This window comes from Priapulus caudatus, unplaced genomic scaffold, assembly GCF_000485595.1.
Source record: "Priapulus caudatus unplaced genomic scaffold, Priapulus_caudatus-5.0.1 Scaffold629, whole genome shotgun sequence".
Taxonomy (NCBI): domain Eukaryota; kingdom Metazoa; phylum Priapulida; class Priapulimorpha; order Priapulimorphida; family Priapulidae; genus Priapulus; species Priapulus caudatus.
The window spans coordinates 107,514-129,599 of NW_014577690.1; the positions used below are offsets into that span (position 1 = coordinate 107,514).

Consider the following 22,086-nt stretch of genomic DNA (forward strand, 5'->3'; position numbering starts at 1 on the left):
ACGTGTCGTCGTCGTAGTCGTTTTCGTCGTCGTCGTTTATTCTACCGTTATTGTCGTCTGTTTTACCGTTGTTGTCGTCTGTTCTACCGTTGTTGTCGTCTGTTTTATCGTTATTGTCGTCTGTTTTTACCGCTTGTTGTCGTCTGCTGTTTTACCGCTGTTGTCGTCTGTTTTTACCGTTGTTGTCGTCTATTCTACCGTTGTTGTCGTCTGATTTATCGTTATTTTCGTCTGTTCTCCGTTGTTGTCGTCTGATATTATCGTTATTTTCGTCTGTTTTACCGTTGTTGTCGTCTGTTCTACGCGTTGTCGTCTGTATGTTACCGTTTTGTCGTCTGTTGTATTCGTTGTGTCGTCTATTTCTACCGTTGGTTGTCGTCTGTCTTCCGTTGTCGTCTCTGTTTTACCGTTTGTTGTCGTCTATTCTGACCGTTGTTGTCGTCTGTTTTATCGTTATTGTCGTCTGTTTTACCGTTGTTGTTTCGTCTATTCTTTACCGGTTGTCGTCTATTCTCCGTTGTTGTCTGTCTGCTTTTACTGTTGTCGTCCGCTGTTCACCGTTGTTGTCGTCTGTTTTTACCGTTCGTTTGTCCAGTCTGTTTTACTGTTGATGTCGGTCGTCTGTTTTTACCGTTGTTGTCGGTCTATTCTACCGTTATTGTCGTCTGTTTTTACAAGTTGTGTTGTCTGGTCTTATTCTACCGTTGTTGTCGTTGTTTTACTGTTGTCGTCGTCTGTTTTACCGTTGTTTGTCGTCTGTTTTTACCGTTTGTTGTCGTCCTGTTTTACGTTGTTTGTCGTCTGTTTACCGTTGTTGTCGTCTTATGTTTTACCGTTGTTGTCGTCTGTCCGTTCATCGCGTTGATTGTTACCGTTGTTGTACGTCTGTTTGTCGTCCAGTTGTTACTGTTGTCGTTCTGTTTTACTCGGTTGTTGTCGTCTATTCTTAACCCGTTGTTGTCCGTCTGTTTTACGTTGTTGTCGTTGTTTTACCGTTGTCGTCCGTCTGTTCTACCGTTGTTGTCGTCTGTCTTTACCCCTATTGTCGTCTGTTTTACCTTGTTGTCGTCTGTTTTATCGTTATTTGTCGTCTGTTCTACCGCTATTTGTTCGTCTGTTTTACCGTTGTTGTAGTCACTGTTTTATCGTTATTTGTCGTCTGTTTTACCGTTCGTTTGTCGTCTAATTCTACCGTTGTTGTCGTCTGTTGTATCGTTGTTGTCGTCTATTCTTACCGTTGTTGTCGTCTGTTTTACCGTTGTTGTTGTCTGTTTTACCTGTTGTTGTCGTCTATTCTACGTTGTTGTTCGTCTGTTGTATGCTGTTGTTGTCGTCTATTCTACCGTTGTGTTGTCGTCTGTTTTTACCGCTTTGTCGGTCTGTTTTACCGTTGTTGTCGTCTATTCTACCGTTGTTGTCGTCTGTTGTATCGTTGTTGTCGTCTATTCTAACCGTTGTTGTCGTCTGTTTCTATCCGTTAGTGTTGTGTCTGTTTCTACCGTTGTCGCTGTTTTACCGTCGTTGTCGTCTGTTTTACGTTTGTTGTCGTCTGTTCTACCCCGTTTGTCGTCCTGGTTTTACCGTGTGGCTTGTTCGTCTGTTTTACCGTTGATGTCGTCTATTCTACCGTTGATTGGTTCGTCTGTTCTACCGTTGTTGTCGTCTGTTTTACCGTTGCTGTTGTCGTCTATTCGTACGTACGCGTTGTTGTCTGTCTGCCGGTATACCGGACCGTACCCAGGGTACGTTCCGGCAGTACCCTGGGGGACATAGACCCTATGAGCGTTAGTAACAGCCCGGCGCTGGATAAACACGGGTGTGTCTACAGTAGCTCTAGTAACTATAGCCCGCGTGTAGTTGAGTTGCCGCAAGGATCGTACTGTTTTTTCTGTACACCTTATGATCTGGGGGAACTTTTCTGCCGTGTGAATTGTGCTGTTGAGTTTTGATTCACAACCCAAGATAGCATCTGGTTTGACGTAATCAACTGCGACAGCAAACTGGGCTTTTTTGCTTTTAATACCCTCGCAATTAACTACCATAGTTCTCCAGTTGTTGCCATTTTTACTAAGGGTATCTCTAGAGGGGTGATCATCATTAGACGTACTATTGTGTCGGTCTCTCGATCTAGGCGTACCAATGGGACTGGAGGGTTGCTCAGATCGTGGCGAACTAGTCAAGATTGAGTTGAAACTAAAATCTGCTGAAGCCACAAAAATGTTTGCATCGGTAGCGGATCCAAGAACACTGAAGCAGTTATATAGCTCAAGTTCATAGAAATGAAATGTAAATGATGCGACATTTTGGTTGTCGCACTTGGCACAAATCCAAGAAACGTCCGATTTCTCCAAGCTACGTATGTGGGATGAGCAGTAACTTAAGCACGTGTTGTGGTACCAAATATCACAATCATCACAGCAAATCGCACGCTGCGACCAAGTGACTGCGCGCTCGCAGTACCCGCAAGGGAATATTGAGACGTTCTTGGGTCCTGGCCGGGTTTAATTCAACGTCGCCTGCTACCAAGAGAAGTGCTACAATTAAAACGGCCAGCTGCTCAGCGTGTTTAGGATTAAACTTTCCTCTGAAAGGGGGGGAGGGTAGGCCCCGAGAGTGTTTCCCTAAAACACAGACTGCTGCGATAGGTGTTTGACTGATGATGGAGTTTGTGATAACTCCAGGCTTCAAGGTTGCTGACTCGTAGCTGGAGGACGAGAAGCAGACTTCTAGCTTCCGGCTGGGACCAATAGTTAGCAGTAGAATTGTGAGTTTCAATATATACATGAGGGTTTACCAAGAGTTTAGACAATACTTCAGTTAAGATTAATTCATATGCGGGAACGGTTCTAAATGTAAGCAAACAAGATGGCTGTCCTTGGAGCTGGGATTTCGTATCTCATAGTTGAAGAACGGTACAGAGCTTATAAAATGAGCGTCCGGTAGGCCTTGACTGTGGTTAAGATTGTTTAGTTATAGGTGTTTCAACTTTGTACTTATGTGCAGATAGACGCCACAACGAAGTAATTACTAAATTAATTTACTGAGTAATACTATACTTAGTAGTAGTACTAGTACTAGACTTCGTCCCGGCAGCCGCCCCGGTAACACGCAAGAGACGAGATAGTAGGCTGTGTTAGTGGTTATAGCGAATATATAACACTCACACTGTGCTGAATTTGGAAGCTGGACTCTGGTCCAAGTGTAAACAAAGAGCAAGTGTAAGTTCCGGCGAGAAAATTCTAAATACGAAATGGCTGCCGGTAGTTTTGTAAACCCAGCTATAGTTTTGTAGTACACAGCACTCTACAAGGAACTATTTATTAGCTATAGCAATTATTTTACCAATCGATGAGATACGTAGTCATTTATATTTGTTAGTAGAGAGTTATTTCATGAAACTATTTCAACTAATCCTGATATCACCCGACATCACTCTTCCAAAAACACGTCATGCCACGACCACTGCCAGATGGAAAGTCTGGGATGCGTGTGTGTATGGGCTCGCCTGTGTTTAACCTGGCTGCCAGCGCTTATTCTGACCGCTTATCTGAGGCTATTAGAAATATCCATACCAAAACTATTTGGTTTATCTGTCATATAATAATTTAATATAATAATCTTACAAATTTGAAACTTGTGATCATCCCATGGGATTCTCTTTCCCAGGTACATGGTTCAGGGCCAGGGACAAACTCACGAGTCAAACGACTTGACGAGAGCTTTAGTTATACTTTATAGTTACATAAATCCATAGATATATATACCAACCAATTGGTTGGTATATATATCTATGATAAATCATATATTGGAAATAACTGTTAGGCATATAACAACGCGACACACACGTCAAACAAAACACAATGATAGCACAACAACACAACGTCATCCCCGTACGCTCTGTGCGTCGTCGCACTCGACTCTCAATCTCATCCTTGTCCCACAGCGCTATCGTACAGCGGAACACAGGCTTATAACTACGCAAATGAATTACAAAATAAAGAAAATATCACAAAACTATATTAATTTCCGATAAGAATCTGGATATCTAGCACTATATAATTACGACTTTCCAGCGATTTTGTGTGTGTAAATGCGATCACAGTTCTATTTGCATCACAGCTCCGTTCTATACAATCTTGTAGGTGGATCCTTAAAACTATCGTGCTTTTCAAGTTCGCTAGATGGCGCGGCGCCTTCGTCTTCGTGTTCAAATGTCACATTGTCGTAACCGCTGTAAAAAATAACCAAGAGCGATATATAACCAAGATGATCTAACTAACTAACACTAACATCATGGATGCATACTTTGCTACGAAAAATTATACAGTACAGAGCACAATTAAATTAATAGTATATTGTCCTTGGCGTTACAGTTACAAATACGGTTACATGCGTGGTTTTCCAGGTACCACCTACACGCGCGTGTATGTGCATATGAGCACGCCCGTGTCTGTGCATGAGAGCACGCGTGTATGTGTGCATGAATTGGTGTCGTCTGAAATTCCTCTGTCGTCTGCTATTTTCCCATCATCTGTTTTGTTGTTGTTGTTGTTGTTGTTGTTTCTGTTACCGTTATCATCTTCTGCTTTTCCGTTCTTGTATATTTCAACATTGTCGTCTGACGTTTCATTGCCGTCTGCTATTTCAATATTATTTGTTTTTTTGTTGTTGTTTATATTACTGTTATCGTCTTCTTCGGATTTGCCGTCGGCGTCTGTTATACCGTTACCGTCCGTTCTTCCGTTGTTGCGTGGGAGTCCCCCGTCTTCTATTTTGCAATTTTTTCCGGTACTATCGTTGTTGGTTGTCATTTCCTTGTCGTCTGTTTTACTGCTATCTGTACAATCGTTGTTGGTTGTCATTCCCTTGTCGTCTGCCATACTGCTGTCATCTGTACTATCGTTGTTGGTTGTCATTCCCCTGTCGTATGTTTTACTGCTGTCAACAGCTTTTCTGTCCTCGGCGCACGGTTTTCTGTGTTCTCCAACAATCGAGGATAGCCACTGTGTAGTGCGCTGAGCGAGGCGGAAGCTATCCTCGCTACCATGATAGTACAGCAGCGCCACCTTTGGCAGGTACCACTTGATATGTTGAGCCGTCACGTCACCGAGTAACGTCGGTTCGATGTTGCGATGCGCCGATGGTTCGGTTATTAATGCGCTAGCTGGCGCCACCGTCGACAGCTCGACCTCGCCGCTGATAAACACTTTCGCGTCGTTTTTATCGACCACGGCGAACAGGCCTAGCTTGTTCGGACAGTGCAGCCGAAAGTTTGCCAATGTCGCATCGGCGAGGCGAATATGCGGTACGACGCCACCATCGGTCGAGCCCGTAATGTAATTACACACTATCGTTATCTTTTTACCGGGCAGGACAGGCGCAGCTTGGAGACCGGACACTTCGACAACGCACGCGAAGATAATCAGCTCATCGACGACGTCCTGATCGCGTGACAGTTCATCGTCACGTGACGCCACTCCGTCGTCTGCTGCAAAATCACCGAGCACAAGATACTCGGCGTGCACGCCAGTACGTGCCGACCGCGTCGTCACCGGAAGCGCTGCTGTCTCGCAGAGTAGCTGCACCGGAAACGGAAGCGTGGCAAAGTTAACGCGGGAGAAGTCGACGAGTCGAGGTGGCAGCGAGTGGGCGAGATAGACGCTGCAGACGACGTCCCAGCAGCCGCCCTGCGCGCCGCTCACAAACGCGCCCATCGGCACGTACGAGGCGCGGACCAGCGCCGCCTGGCGGTACTTTGCGAGAAACTTGCGCAGACTCTTTCCCTCGATGACGGGAGTGAGGATGCTATCGACCTGTGAAATGGTCGCATCATTCCACTTGCCGGCTGCTACGTCGGTAGCGAGCTGTCGAGCGTTGGCGACGCTCAGCAGCCTCCCGTATTCCCGCACGAAGCCGAAGCCTTCTGCAAGATTTGGGATCGAGAACATGATGAACTTGTCGACGCTCAGGTCGGATCCGATTTCACGGATCTGTGCGAATGCTTCCGGATCGAAGGTGAACACCTGAAAGATGACGTCGCCGAAGCGCGCAGCGTGCATCACGTGCGTGCCGTGTGTGTTGATGACGTCGGCGTGCGCGAGCGCGTCGCCCAGCGTCATCTCGCCCCGCCACGGAGGCAGCAAGTCGAGCCTCCGCAGCGCCACTTGTAGGTCGCACGGTAAACTATAGAACAGTTCAGCGGTCGTCGTCTCGCGCGCGCCGCCGTCGGCGACGACGACTATGCCCGGGTCATCGGCATGTGCGGCGGTCGCCTGCAGGAACGAGTCGTCCTTGGCGACGACGACGTCGGCGGCACGCTGCTTCGTTCTGTCAATGACGTCACGCAGGGAGAACATGCTTACGGATTTCAGTGCGTCGATGTTGGACTGACCGAGCAGACCAACGAGTCGTCGCTGCTGCCCAGCGAGCAGACGACCGGGAGACGTCGTCGGCAGCGCGTCGTCGCCGCGCCGACCGTCGCCGACGAACAGACTTCCGACGGTATCGACGTCGGCGTTGATGCTCGTGCTCGAGTCCGTGCGACCATCCGATGACGTCACGTCGGCGTTGTCCTCCGACACGTCGCTCTTCAGACTCGCCGAGTCGGCGTCGCTGGCGCCGCCTGGCGTCGCGTGTTTCCTCGCTGTCACGAGCGCGTAGCCGAGCTGCTGATTGGTCGTCAGCGACACGCCGAGGATCGTCTGCAGGCGCTCGAGGTTCCGCTCGTCGGCTCCGAGCAGAAACGAGCCGAGAGGCAGCTCGCTGCCGCCGACGCAGATGGCGCTGGAGTAGATGTCGTCGACGAGGCTGCGTGCGTTATTATGAAGACGCACGTCCATCGTCTGCCACTCGCCGCCGCTGACTAACGGCAGCATGGCAACGGCAGCGGCGGGCAGGTAGGGTCCAACGAAAGCCGACTTGTCGCCAGTTTGCAGACGAAATGCGTGTGCGAGATTGATCGCCATTGGTTCCATAGCAGCCTCGTTCTGAAACAGCAAATATGGCGTGTCATTTGTTATTATGCTACTGCTACATACTATACCGCTGCTGTGTGTGTGTGTGTGTGTGTGTGTGTGTGTGTGTGTGTGTGTGTGTGTGTGTGTGTGTGTGTGTGTGTGTGTGTGTGTGTGTGTGTGTGTGTGTGTGTGTGTGTGTGTAGTGTGTGTGTATGTGTGGCCGTGTGTATGTATGTATGTGTGTGTTCATACGTGTGAGTATGTGTGTGTGTGTGTGTGTGGTGTGTGTGTGTGTGTGTGGTGTGTCAGTGTGTGGGTGTGTATTTTTGTTTGTAATGTCGTGTGTATGTGTGTGTGTGTGTGTGTGCTGGTGTGTTCTGTGTGCGCGTGTGTGTGTGTGTGTGTATGTGTGTGTATGTGTGTGTAATGTGTGTGTGGTGTATTGCGTGTGTATGTGTCGTGTGAATGTGTGTATGCTGTTGTATGTGTGTGTATGTGTATGTACTGTGTTGCGTGTGTGTATGTGTGTGTTGTGTGTTTGTGTGTGTGTGCTGTGTGTATGGTGTATGTATGTGTGCCGAGTGTGGTTGTGGTATACTTTGCAATCTAGTTGTATTGAATATACTCTATAATAGAGCAATCATGAACCTTCGGTGAACTATGGATTTTCGTTTGATTCCGAATTATGGATATGTGTATGTGTCAATGCTGGGCTGGGTTAGTTGCCTCGCTGTGTCAACAATATATGGCTTTCCGTCTTCGTTCGTTGTTAGCCCCGAGACTATATATACGGCGGTTATTCGCCGGCCGCGCCCTGATTATAACTCGGGTCGGAATACACGGACTACGTACACACACAACGTACACACCCGCCGCCTCCTCATCCATGCGAGAAACGCGTGACGACATTTCTCGGGTCTCTGAGAGGTGCAGAGTGAAGGTAGACAGGAAATTAAGCAAGTGGGGTGCATTCCCAGTTCTGCCAAAGTAAAAACAAGAGCAAATTCAAAGTGGTCCGGTTCAATTAAAAATCGCCAGATATCGGCTTTATTGCGCTCCGTTGACCTTCTAATCCCTATCAGGAAAATATTTGTTTCGGTATTTCCCGTTACCAAATATATAAAACGGATCAATCTCGGCGGCCTAAAAAACTGTTCGCGCCGCCTCAAGATAATCCGGGGCAGTAAAAGATAGTTCGAAACAGCGAGCGGGCATGATGTGTGTTGTATGGCAACACAACATGCGAACAACGTCGGGGCCATCATGTATCAATATCATAGCATATAAAATATATGTAGTTCATATACTTAATAAATTTATATACGTATTAATTAACCGCTATTAAGCTGCTTCGTTGGTTTGGTGGGGCGATTAACTTAGATATAGAGTGGAGAGCTCTTGCTAAACCCATATCCCAAGTGGCAACACCGAGGGCCTGGTATGCCGTGAAACGTTTGTTGCAAACCCAAGTTGACTTTACTGAGCTTTGCGCCCAGGTTCGGGGTGAGAGTGGCGGGGGGGCGGGGTTGCTGGAAGGGAAATCCGCTCGTATATATGAATATATATATATATGGTGTGTGTGTGTGTGTGTGTGCGTGTGCGTGTGTGTGTGTGTGTGTGCGTGTTGTGTGTGTGTGTGTGTGTGTGTGCGTGTGCAGTGCGTGTGGGTGTGTGTGTGTGTGTGTGTGTGGTGTGTGTGTGTGTGTGCGGTGTGCGTGTGTCTGTGTGTTGGTTTGCCCTGTAATTTCATAGATGGCACTTACCGGGGTCGGCTCCTTGCAGCCATCGCCATCAGCGCTCATAGCCGACGTGTCCGATGCGCCGCTGACGCTAAAAAAATCTCCATGCACGCTGTAGAAGCACGCAGTAGCAGGCGCATTCATTACATGCGAGCAGATACGACTCCCACACACCTCGCGATAACGTGTCATGCTGCGCGATGGCCATCACGGTATTCAGGCTCACACTGGCAATACTACTTCAGCTCTCTTGGCTAATATTAACTAACTGCGTGATTGATCTCTTTTGCTAACTACTAGCTGCTGATTGACTCTTGCCTGCTAACTGCTGGACTATATTGCTGCCTACTCTTTGCTGTAACTGCTGACTATAGGCTGCGCTTACCTCTTTGCTGACTGCTGAGTATATGCTCAGGCAGGTGACTTGCGGTGCGGTGCACAAGGGCGTGCGATGCACGCTTCCAGCGAAAACGACTATCTCCGAAACAAGTCGAGCGATCAACGGACTTGTAATGGCCAGCAAGAGTTGTGTGAGAAGTCATCTGTGCCTCGCGTGCGCGCATGGGGGAGTGGAACGTATTCGGCCACGACGTTAGCGGCCGTCTTTCGGTGCAAGTCGCGGAGCTCGATTACCATCACAATATGACGCGGCTACGGCGACTGACAAACCACGCACGCAGGCCACGCTGTATATTATGCGCGAGGCTGACTTCTACATATCTTGCTTGCTCGTTCTACTGAGCCGACTCTTCCGTGTCTAGCTCAATATCTCGCGTTAAGCCACTTCAATTTAGATGTAGCTTGGTTGCCTGTCGTTCCACTGAGGGCGACTCCTCGTGTGTACTAAGGGTGAATATCTCGGTTAAGTTAGTTTACTTTGCACTGACTGATAGTACTGTGAAACTTGTGGGCGCGGCCGACAGCAGTGGTACCTCGACGTATGCCCGTAAATATTGACGTATATACCTCGACGGTCTCGACGTATGAGTGCTCATGTGCTCACGATGCGTGTGTTTATTGCCGACCCAATAGTGGTGTCTGGGCGACCGAGAGAAGAGATGGAGAAAATTTAGAATCTTGCGTGGCTACGTATACGCACACACACGCGCACGCACGCACTCACGCACGCATCTACCACGATCGCGAGCATGATTAACATGCGAGCAGGAGGAGCGTATGAACTCCTGGTATGTACTTTCAGGTAGTCCAGATACGAACAATATGCGCTGACCCCTGATCGCTGGCATGCACCTCCACACAGAGACGCGTACACACACACGCACACATGAGAGACGCGGAACAAGTGCATGCACTACTGAGCGCGCTAACCCCGCGAATGTTGAGCCCCTCTCTCGCTCGCTCACTCTCTTCTCTCGCGCTCGCTCGCTCGCTCGCTCGCGGTCTCCCTCTCTTTCTCTCGGTCGCTCGCTCGCTCTGTCGCTCTTGAGCGCGCTCTCTCTCTCTCTCTCTCTGCTCTCCGCTCTCTCTCTGCCCTCACTCTCTCTCTCTCTCGGCTTTCTCGTGCCTCGGCTAATGTAGGCTCTTTGCCGCGTCGTCTTTCGCGCTCACGCACGCACTTTCTCTCTTTCTTCGCTCTCTTGCCTCCCTCTCTCTCTCGCCTCCTCGGTCTGCCTGTCTGTCCGCGCCCACTCTCTCTCTCTCTCTCTCTCTTCTCTTCCGTCTCTCTCGTCTCTCGTCTCTCTCTCTCTCCATGCTCTCTATGCATCTCTCCTTCTCTCTCTTTCTCTCTCTCTCCCTGGAATACGGACCGAAATCAGCGGACCGGAGGAAAGCCGTCTACAGCCCGGCGCGGCGTTAAAAATTACACGTGTATAAGACGAAGGACCGCACAGTGTTGCGCCTATCCCTGCTTGGTCGTTCAGGCCAGTAAGGCTAGCCCGCTACGCTAGCGGCCACTACGGCCAGAATCCGACCACCGCCTGCGGCAGTAATGCATGCGGGCTAAGTACTAGAGCTAGCCAGTAGCACATGGTTAGTAACGCTGAGAGGGCTCTATGTCCCCCGGGTACTGCAGAAGGTACCCTGGTACGATCCCGGTATATGCCGAGTACGTACCATGGTACTATCTAATAATGCCGCGACGTACCTTGCCTACTCCACTATGAGTCCTAATGCACTATGAACCCTTAACCCTAACCTAAATCCTAACCCTAACCATATCAAATAAGTGACCAGGGTACGTTCCGAGTATACCGGACGACGTAACCGAGGGTACGTTTCCCGCCAGTACCCTGGGGCGACATAGACGCCTATGAGCGTAGTAACAAGCCCGGCGCTCGGATAAACACGGGGTGTGTCTACAGGCTAGCTCTAGTACACTATAGGCCGCGTGCAGTTGCCGCAATGGCTATAGATCTTCTTATTACGGATCGCTGCGGGACCAACTTAGTAGCGGGCTAGTATAGACTAGAGCTATGTCTCCAGGTGAGAAAAGAAAACGAGATGAAGAAGAGAGAGAGACGAGAGAGCAGAGAGACAGAGCAGACGAGAAGTGAAGACAGAGAGCGAGCGAGAAAGAGAGAGTCGCGAGAGACAGAGAGCTGGGAGCGAGAGAGAGAGAGAAAAGAGAGCGAGAGAGAGAGACGAGCGCGCGAGAGCGAGAGAGAGAGAGGAGAGAGAGGGGGGAAGCCGGTTTACGCGTACGCATGCGCGCGCCGCACATTAAGCGCGCGCGTGTTTATCGAGAGCCACAGTGACGGCGACATGAGGTTCATAGAGTTCAGTGAGAAAAATACCGGGAAGACTGCAGCTACAACACAGGAGAATTACGACGTGAAGACGACGGGAGGGGTCTCTGATTTCTGATCTTTGATTGTGTAGCTGGCGATCGACCGCGTACCTACGCGTATATGACCGCAGGCGGTGGGGCATGGTGAAATTAGGTGACGCTCCCGGCGCAAACCCGACAGAATGGGTCGATTACGGTCTGTGTGCAGGCATTCTAGTCCAGCGTATGGCCCGTGGAAAGAATGAGTTCTTTGAATTCCTCTGTTCGAGGTTCTAATGCCTCGCGATTGTGTTGTCGGTTTTGGCCTCCTTGTGCGCGATGACCCATCCTGATGTACTGGCACTTTGGGCCGATCGCAGTACTTCAGAGAGAATTTTGTTGAGCAAGGTTGAGTCGCTTCTCTTTACGCGTAGTGGAGATTCGGCCAATTAAGTGAGATTGTACCATGCAGTTACGCGCTGTTCGGTTCTGCCCATAATGTTGCAGACGAATGTAGCTGCGCGGCGTTGGATCTCTTCAATTTTTCTGTCTTTTTTAAAATGTGGTGGTCCAGGACTGTGCAGCATACTCTAGGCTTAGAACGAATGAGAGATTTGGCTATGGCTGTGGTTTCAGCGTTTTTGGCGCGTATTTCAAATTCTTTTTGACGAAGCCAAGGGTGCTGTGGCTTTCGCAACATAAACTATTGATATATTTGCTCCGACTCAGGTGTTCGAGGAGAAGTACGGCCGGAGATACAGAGTGACTCAACCTCCTGGCAGAAATTTTCCATCGTATTTCGTAGACCGCAGATACGCACTAGCGTCTTTTTTCCGTGTTGCACGGCAGGAGTAACACTTCTGGGGCGTTTAATCGCCATCCGTCCAGGGTCTCGGCCCGAGGATGTTAAGGATTGGACACAGCCTTGCTGGCAGCATGTGCTGATCGCTTGATGAGTTCATCAGCCTATATAGGCAGACAATCGGTGCGGCGACACAATCGCACTTTGCTGGTTACAGTGGCGGTAGATCATTGATGTGTTAAGAAGGAACAGTAAAGGCCAAGGACAGTCTCCCTGTGGGAAACACCCGAGCTCGCATCTGAAACACAATCGGGAGTGTTCCCATTCCACGCGACTTTGTTGCTGATCAATGAGCAGTAGAATTTCCTGGATCCATATTGAGTATGCTTGTTTCTGCATGCGTAGTGGCCCTTAGCTTCTTCAGCAACGGCTCTGAGGGGCACTCGTGTCGCATGCCTTGGTGAAGTCGCAGAACGGTATAGCAATCTGTGTCTTGTTATCATGGTTGTGCTAGGAGGTCATTGCTGCGCGCGTATCAGTAGCAGCGGTTTCAACAGGAATGTCTCGTTGAAAGCCGTGTTGAAAGCGTTGGTCAGATGTTGTGGGTTTCCAAGTGTTGACCAGTATATGACGATAAATTAGCATGTTTCCAGAAGTTTACTGCAGAACACATGTAAGAGACAACTGGACGCGTAGTTTTTGCACATGCTGCTGTCTTCCTTTCTTGTATATACTGGAGTAACGAAAGCATTTTTCCATCGGAGGTAGTTGCGCGCATCATCAAGGGATGGAAAATCGCACTCAATATGGTGCTATGGCTCGTGAGCTGTTTTTTTTCAGAATGCGGCTTGCGGATGGCATCCGGACGACACGGCCTGTGTTGGGTTGATTCGTGCTGAGAAAGCGTTTTTACGCCAGTTTCAGTCTATGGTGATATTCGCCAATAGCATGGTTTCGGTTGCACACTACTTGAATGTTGCCAGGATGTTACTGGTGTTTTCTTGGCGTGAACACAGACTTGAACTGATCGTTCAGGAGATTGAACTTTGAGATCAAAATCTGCATTACAGTTTTTGCAGACGATACTGCCGAAGAGCGTTAATATTCCAAATATTGTCTGCTTTTTGAAGATGTAATGCTATCTTCCAAAATGTTCTTGGGCTATTCTCTTTTGAGACGGAGATTGAGGATTTGGTGCGAGATATACCGAGTGATTGTTTATTAATTTCCGAACGAGTTCGTTGTGTTTTTACCGGAGGTGTGTTGTGCCGCACTGCGGTTTTGATGTATTTTGTGAAAGAGACGTTGCTTTTCTTGGATCGCTTTCTGAATTGCTCCATTCACACCATGGTAGCTATGTTCCCTTTTTATCAGCATTGTGTGGGATGAAATTCTAACTTATGCTAAGCATACCGTCCGCTTGAATTTGCGTCGCAAGTTTGCATTGACGCAACGTTGGTGGAAGCAGGTCGGGCCTCGCAGAAACGCCTGCTGCCAGTTTTGCCGCTTGCTGCTCTAACTTTGTCCCAGTCTGCCTTGATGGTACTGCGGTATTGATCGTTGCTTGGTTTTTCACGACAGGGTTTTAATGTCGGCAGTCTGGTGATAAACCATTCAGTGGTGGTCTCCGACCCATGTTGGGCAAGTTCTGACTGTTTTTTCCCAAGGACGGGTTATTTGTAAAGAAAGATCAAGAATCTCTGTTTTATCTCGTTGGTTCAAAACTGTAGTTGTGCCGAGCGAATGCCTGCTGGTCTTGATATCAAGTATTTCGGGCATAACTCCGGGCTTGCGAGCTCAGATTCCACAGAGTTTGTATGCCAGTCGATGTCGCCAGTTGCTTGAACATCACCGCCTCATAGTGAATGGTTTTAAACCTGGCATCTGGCAGGCAGTTTGGTTTAGAGAGGTGTTGCAGTTCTTCAACTGCGTCGGCGTTTACATCTGGTGCGTGTAAAAGCTGCCTATGACAAGGGACTTAGCTCTTCAAGGAGTTACTTTGACAACCCGCAAAATGATTTCGGGGTCTGAATCGCTTCTGTAAGGTGTTCACTCACAAAGCAGGAGCTTCCATTGCGATAAGACCCGGCCTCCGTGGAGTGTACTGTTTTTTTTCTGTACACCTTATATCTGGTGGAATTTTCTGGCCGTGTGAATTGTGCTGTTGCGTTTTGATCACACCCAAGATAGCAATCTGGTTGGACCGTAATCAACAACTGGCGACAGCAAACTGGGGACTTCTTTTTGCTTTTAATCTACTGCTCGCAATGGAACTACCATGAGTTCCAGTTGTTGCACTTTTCACGTAAGGGTATCTCTAAGAGGGGATCATCATTAGAAGTACTATTTGGCCGGTCTCTCGATCTAGGCGTACAATGGACTGGAGGGTGCCTCGATCGTGGGCGAACTAAGTCACAGATTGGGTTGAAACAAGATCTGCTGAAGCCCACAGAAATGTTTGCTCGCGTGCAGATCCAAGAACACTGAAGGCGGTGTTATAGGCTCAAGTTCATAGCAAATGAAAATGTAAATGATTGCGACATTTTGATTGTTCGGCAACTTGGCCACAATCCACAGAAACGTCGATTTCTCCAAGCACGTATCGTGGCGATGAGCAGTAACTTAACCACGTTTGTGTGGCTACCAAATATCCAATCATCACAGGCAAAATCGCACGCTGGGCGACCAAGTGACTGCGCGCGTCGCAGTACCGCGAAGGGAATATTGAAAACGTTCTTGTGGTCGCTGGGTGTTTAATTCAACGTCCGGCCTCGCCTACCCAAAGAAGTGCCTACAATTAAAACGGCAGCGCTCAAGTGTGTTTAGGATTAAACTTCCTCTGAAAGGGGTAGCGCCCGCGAGAGTGTTTCCTTGAAACACAGACTGCAGGCGATAGGTGTTTGACTGATGATGGAGTTGTGATAACCCAGGCTTTCAAACGTTGCTGACTCGTAGCTGGGAGGACGAGAAGCAGACTTCTAGCTTGCCGGCTGGAACAAATAGGTTAGGCAGTAGGATTGGAGTTTTAAATATATTAAGCAATGTATAAGCAGGGCCGTAGGTGAGAAACAACGACTAATGAATTACTTTATCGTCGGCCGAGCGTGAGGAGGGTTACCATTCAGAATCTCGGTAGATAATTCATATCCGGGAACAGTTCTAAATGTAAGCAACAAGATGGCTGTCCTTGGAGCTGGGATTTCGTATCCTCGTAGTTGAAGAACGGTACAGAGCCTTATAAAATTGTGCGGTCGCGGTAGGCTTTTGACTGTGCGTTAAGATTGTTTAGTTATAGGTGTTTCAACTTTGTAGCTTCATGTGGGCAGATAAACGCCAACGAAAGTAATTACTAAAATTAATTTACTGAGTAATACTATACTTAGTAGTAGTACTAGTACTAGACTTCGTCCCGGCAGCCGCCCCAGTACACACGCAAGACGGAGATAGTAGGCTGTGTTAGTGGTAATATAGCGAATATATAACACTCACAACTGTGCTGAATTTGGCAAGCTGGACTTCTGGTCCAAGTGTAAACAAAGAGGCAGTGTAAGTTTTCGGCGGGAAAATTCTAAAACGAAATGGCTGCCGGTAGTTTTTGCTAAACCCAGCTATAGTTTTTGTAGTACACAGCACTCTACCAAGAAACTATTTATATAGCGTATAGCAATTATTTTACCAGATCGATGAGATACGTAGTCATTTATATTTGTTAGTAGAGATTATTTCATGAAACTATATTGCAACTAATCCTGATATCACCCGACGATCACTCTTCCAAAAAACACGTCATGCACGACCACTGCCAGATGGAAAGTCCTGGGATGCGGTGTGGGTGATGGCTCGCCTGCTGTTTAAAGCTGGCTTGCCAGCGCTTGATTTCTGACCCGCTTATCTGAGGCTATTAGAAGATATCCATACCTAAAACTATTTGGCTTTATCTGTCATATAATAATTTAATATAATAATCTTACAAATTTGAACACTTGTGTATCATCCATAAGGATTCTCTTTCCCAGGTACATGGCTTTCAGGGCCAGGGACAAACTCACGAGTCAAACGACTTGACGAGAAGCTTTAGTTATACTTTAGTTACATAATCACATAGATATATATACCAACCAAATTGGTTGGTATATATATGCTATAATAAATCATAGGATTGGAAATAACTGTTAGGCATATTAACAACGCGACACACACGTAGAAACAAAACACAATGACAGCAAACAGCGAACCACAACGTCATCCCCGTACGCTCTGTCAGGGCGTAGCTACGGGGGGGCCTGGGGACGTGCCCCCCCACACATTTTCTGTGCCCCCCAGGTGCCCCCCCCACTGAAAATAAAATTGAATTAAAAACAATGCCGTTAGAACAGTATAATACAAAGAAAAGATTATATATTTGTGCCCCCCCCCACGAAATGTAAAGCCCCCCCACGCCAGTGCCCCCCCCCCCCGCGCTGAAAAATCCTAGCTACGGCACTGCAGCTCGTGCTTCGTCGACTCGACTCTCAATCTCATCTTAGTTCCACAGCGCTATCGTACAGGCGGAACAAGGCTTATAACTACGCAAATGAATTACAAAATAAAGAAAATATCACAAAACTTATATAATTTCCGATAAGATCTGGATATCTAGCACTATATAATTACGCCTTTCCAGCGATTCGTTGTGTGTGTAAATGCGATCACAGTTCTATTTACATCACAGCTCGTTGCTATACAATCTTGTAGGTGGAATCCTCAAACTATCGTGGCTTTTCAAGTTCGTAGATGGGGCGGGCGCCTTCGTCTTCGTGTTCAAATGTCACAGTTGTCGTAACCGGCTGTAAAAAAATAACCAAGAGCGATATATACCAAGATGATCTAACTAACGTACACTAACATCATGGATGCGTACTTTGCTACGACAAAATTATACAGTACAGAGCACAATTAAATAATAGTATATTGTCCTTGGCGTTACAGTTACAAATACGGTTACATGGCGTGGTTTTCCCAGGTACCACTACACGCGCGTGTATGGTGCATATGAGGCACGCCCGTGTCTGTGCATGAGACCGCACGCGTGTATGTGTGCATGAGAGCACGCGTGTATGTGTGCATGAAGGCACGCGCGCGTCTGTGCATGAGAACGCGCGTGTGTGCATGTGTCACGTGTGTGTGTGTGTGTGTGTGTGTGTGTGTGTGTGTAGGTGTGTGTGTGTGTGTGCGTGCGTGCGTGCGTGCGTGCGTGTGTGTGTGTGCGTGCGCGCGCGTGTGTGTGTGCATGTGTGTTTGTGTGTAATTACTATTTCTAGATTGCCACTACTACCTTGTATAGGTATGTTGCGCTGCAACGCTACTGGCCTCTCCAACCTGCTCGTCGTCCATCGTATCCGCCATCACAGGTACCGACGCTGTGACACCGGCCTCATAACCTGAATTATGCTCGCCGGTACCGGTAGGTGGCGCTGGTGCCTGGTTTCGGTATTTTGGTGCGGGTGGTATCGGTTTATCGGTGACGTATAGCGTAGGTGGCGGATAGATTAAATCCGTGGTTACGGCTTGAGCTTCCGCCGTTTCTTGCGGCGGCAACGCTTGTGGCTGTACGGGATACGAACCCGGCACGAGCTTTATCGGTGGCATTACATACGTACCATTCGCCTACAAGAAAACAAAAGTTTTTATTTTGCATTTAGGAATTGCAGTGAATAAAGCACTCATGTGTAGTTGAGTAACGTATATGCATGGCGCATGTAAATAAAGGTGCGATAGTTGCACGTATCGTATGAAACATACCGTAGCACAGACAGCTGGGCAGCTTGCGTAAATGACTGGCTATATGTATATTGGTCTCAATATCTTCACACCCTGTGTGTATGTTATAGTAGATAAAATATTTGGTATCATTGTTTGGTATTATATAATAAATTTTTGCTACTTCCACATGGTAATACATGGTAAGAACGAGAAAAACACAATATCAGTATAGCGCATGACACGAGAGATAAACAAAATAAAAACGCATTTAAAAGCAAGAGTAAATGACTCTTTAAAAATTCCCCGGCTTAATTTTAAATGTCAAAATAACCCTGTCAAACGTCAATATATCATAGATATATTTATATTTTTCAAGTATTAATCGTAAATAAAGTACATAAGTAAACGTATGAAAGTAAAAAGAAAAACTAAGTAAGTATTGAAAAGTAGAAGTATTGACATCGATATAGCACATGACACCAGAGATAGACGATATAGTGAAATATCTCTAACATGTTTCATAATGCGATAAAATTAAGTTTATTGAAAAATTCTTATTGAGAAATCAGAAAAAAAGGCAAACTCGGTTAGTCCTTATGAAATGATTTTGTTTGTGGTGGGGCTTTGTATCTACAGTGTAAATTATATGATCGAGAAATTATATCAATACAAAACGCTTTCTCTTTGTGAATATACTTGATAAAAAGCACATTGGACGTACAATACAAGGAATGCTTAATGAAAAGAAGCACGTATAAAAATTTGCAATAGCAAAACTATAAACCGAGGTAGCAGTTGCAACTTGCGCCCGACCGTGCGGCAAAACAACGTTAATAAACGTGCGAACAGGTGGTTGGTCCTGTTTCTCGCGAGATAAACCATACGCAGTGGTAAATTCTGCCGTATCGATTCTGAGAGACATCTGTAGAAACCCGTCTGAAATAATTGGCACAGTAAAACTCGTTTAGTTATCGTAAAAATCTAGTTATCGTGAAGATTTCTTCACAGGTCGCATTACGGTATAACGTACATGCAGATGATTGACCTTCATGTTTATTCTTCCTCCCCCGTTCTTCTCCTCCTCCTCCTTCTCCTCCTCCCACTTCTCCTCCTCCCCCTCCTCCTCCTCCTTCTCCTTCATCTTCTTCTTCATCTTCATCTCCCCCTTCGTCCTCTTCGTCTTTCAACCAAGTCTATCCAACGCACCACGCACCTGTCCCCGGCGCTTCTTCCTAAGTTCCTCCATCTTTCGGTACATGACGACTAAGCCAGCGATACTGAGGAGGATGAGCAGACAGCCGATACTGACCATCACCGCTCCCGCGATCATAAGCGACCTGAACATAGAAGGACACAACGTTTGACAAGGGCCCTGCATAGCCACTAACCTCGTAAATATTAATCTTCAACGCCTAAGGGACTATATATCGAAGACGGAATCCTCGGCAACTGTGAGGCTGAAGTTCTATTACGTTAGACTGACTACCATCGATATATATATAAACACAATGACACATAAGGGACATTAGGAATTACAAAATTAAATGGAAAGATAAAAAAAGTAAAATAATTTTTCCCGCGGTGTGATATTAGTGGGTATTATTTGTACAGGATGGCCCATGCATGTAGGCACTACTGAGTGTGTAGTGGTGTTTACAAGGTGTTTCCACTAGGTTGGGTTAAATCTAGAAAGGTTTTAGTTGAACCGGAATCCTGGGTAGTGACTACGGGGTGTAGTTTCACTGGGTTAGGCTAACTCTAGAGCGAGTTTTATTTAAACAAGGGGGGCTGTGTAGTCCCTACGGCATGTAATGGCGCACTTGTGTACGAGTGTTTCGCTAGGTAAGACTGACTCTAGAAGGTTCTTTAATTAAACAGAGCACCTGGGTAGGCACCGCAGGGTGTATAGCTCCACAGCGTTAGTTCCTGCTATATTCTTGAACAAAGGCGTGTTCTTCTGATTTACATGTTTATTTAAGACGACTACACAAAACGGTACACCAACTCCTCGTGGCTACTGAAACACTCTCCATTATCGATTATCGGATCAATAAGACACTTGCAGATATTCTAGTGTATTCTGGGTACTCAACATCAAATACATAACAGTTCCAGAGCTTTCGCGAAAATAGATGACGTCAAGAGCTAATAGTACTTTATTATTAGCACTTGATGACGTAACATAGCAACGAATAGCTAGTAATGAACGACATATGGGGTCTAACTAGTTTTTCATAACTCCGCCTTATTATTAGAATTACATGGACGCTGTCTAATCTAACTTCACGTGTCATAAAGAGGCAACTCATTGACGCTATAAAAGATGACGGCTTGTGGAGTAGGCGAAAGATGGAAATAAAAGCGATGAGAACGAAACATTAGAGCGGCCTCATAAAAGCAAAAGAGAACAGATATAACAGTAAAAAAGTAACGCGGCGAGAGAGAAATACTCGGCACGCAGTTGGAAAAGATTAATATTCAGATTGGCGAGAAACAAAGGATTACGATTCCTACAAACGTACCATCGACGACCGACCATCGACATCGAGTTATCCGATACATTGTAATTAACGTAAGCGCTGTTGCAATAATGCGTCAGCACATGAAACGCTCATATTTCGTCAGTGACTCCGTGATGACGGGTCTACGGCAGTAAATACCTCTGCGACTCGTCCTCGGAGTCATACAAGGCCAACAGCACGGCGCCGACGATGACGCTGACGATGCTGATCAGCAGAACGCAGCCGCCAAATTGCAGCAGACACTTGATGCAGCACGGCGTGTGCTTCCAGATTTGTCCCAGCAGTTTGCAGCAGCCGCAGCACATGTTTCGGGTCTACGAGGCGCTACCTGGTGCAGAGTTCGTCTGCGGCGTTGGAAACAAATGAGCAGACGGTGAAAAGAACATGAAGTATAAGGTTATAAAATGTTACTACGGGATTATGCTGCCTGATTTACCCGAAGCTGTGTTACTATGGTTACCAATGGCTATCAATTGTTAAGGTGAGGGATTTAGGTGGCCGGGACCACTCACAAGAAAGTACAAAATGTAGGGACACGCTGCTAGGCTGGGGTGGTAAACACAGAACCTCTTTTTGTATAATTCCAACGCAAAATAAAGCACAATTTTAATATGAACTTTAAATCAAACACCGGCTTCTTCTACGGATCGCTAAAACGTTGACAAATGTTTCACACCACACGCTCCACACACACACACACACACACACACACACACACACACACACACACACACACACACACACACACACACACACACACACACACAATAGCCGGCGTGTCCGATGCCGCCGCTGACGCTGTCTCCATGACGCTGTAGAGCACGCAGTAGCAGCGGCATTCATTCACATGCGAGCAGATACGACTCCCGCACACCTCGCGTAACGTCTCATGCTCGCGATGCCATCACGTATTCAGCTCTCACTGGCAATACCAGCTTGCTGACTAACAGCTTAATTGCTAATATTAACTAACTGCTGATTGATTTTTTGCTAACTACTAACTGCTGATTGACTCTTTGCTAACTGCTGCCTATATGCTGCCTACTCTTTGCTAACTGCTGCCTATATGCTGCCTACTCTTTGCTAACTGCTGACTATATGCTGGCTTACTCTTTGCTGACTGCTGAGTATATGTCAGCAGGTGACTTGCGGTGTTGCACAAAGGGCGTGCGATGCACGCTTCCAGCGAAACGACTTATCTCCGAAACAAGTCGAGCGACCAACGACTTGAATGGCAGCAAAGAGTGTGTTGAGAAGTCATCTGTGCTCGGTGCGCGCGTGGGGGAGTGGAACGCAATCGGGCACACGTTAGCGGCCGTCTTCGGTGTCAAGTCCAGAGCTAGATTACCACACAATAGACGACGCTACAGCGACTGACAAACACGCACGCAGTCACGGCTGTATATACGCGGAGCTGACTCTACATATCTTGCTTGCTCGTTCCACTTTGCGACTCCTCCGTGTACTAAGGCTGAATATCTCGGTTAAGCCACTTCATTTAATGTAGCTGGTTGCCTGTTCGTTTCACTGAGCGACTCCTCCGTGTACTAAGGCTGAATATCTCGGTTAAGCCACTTCATTTAATGTAGCTGGTTGC

At 47.2% G+C, this 22,086-nt stretch overlaps 1 protein-coding gene across 1 annotated transcript in view; it reads right to left on the reverse strand.

The window, feature by feature from the left end:
* Positions 1-3,602: 3,602 nt before the first annotated feature.
* The window catches only part of LOC106812276, a 19,673-nt gene continuing 1,189 nt past the window's right edge, over positions 3,603-22,086 (reverse strand). The window contains exons 2-5 of the mRNA XM_014816108.1: positions 20,628-20,833; positions 19,181-19,304; positions 17,540-17,871; positions 3,603-4,231 (exon numbers count right to left, since the gene is read on the reverse strand). Of these exons, the coding sequence (XP_014671594.1) occupies positions 4,114-4,231; positions 17,540-17,871; positions 19,181-19,304; positions 20,628-20,794 (741 nt within the window). The 5' untranslated portion in view covers positions 20,795-20,833 and the 3' untranslated portion in view covers positions 3,603-4,113. The remainder of the gene's footprint in view (positions 4,232-17,539; positions 17,872-19,180; positions 19,305-20,627; positions 20,834-22,086) is intronic.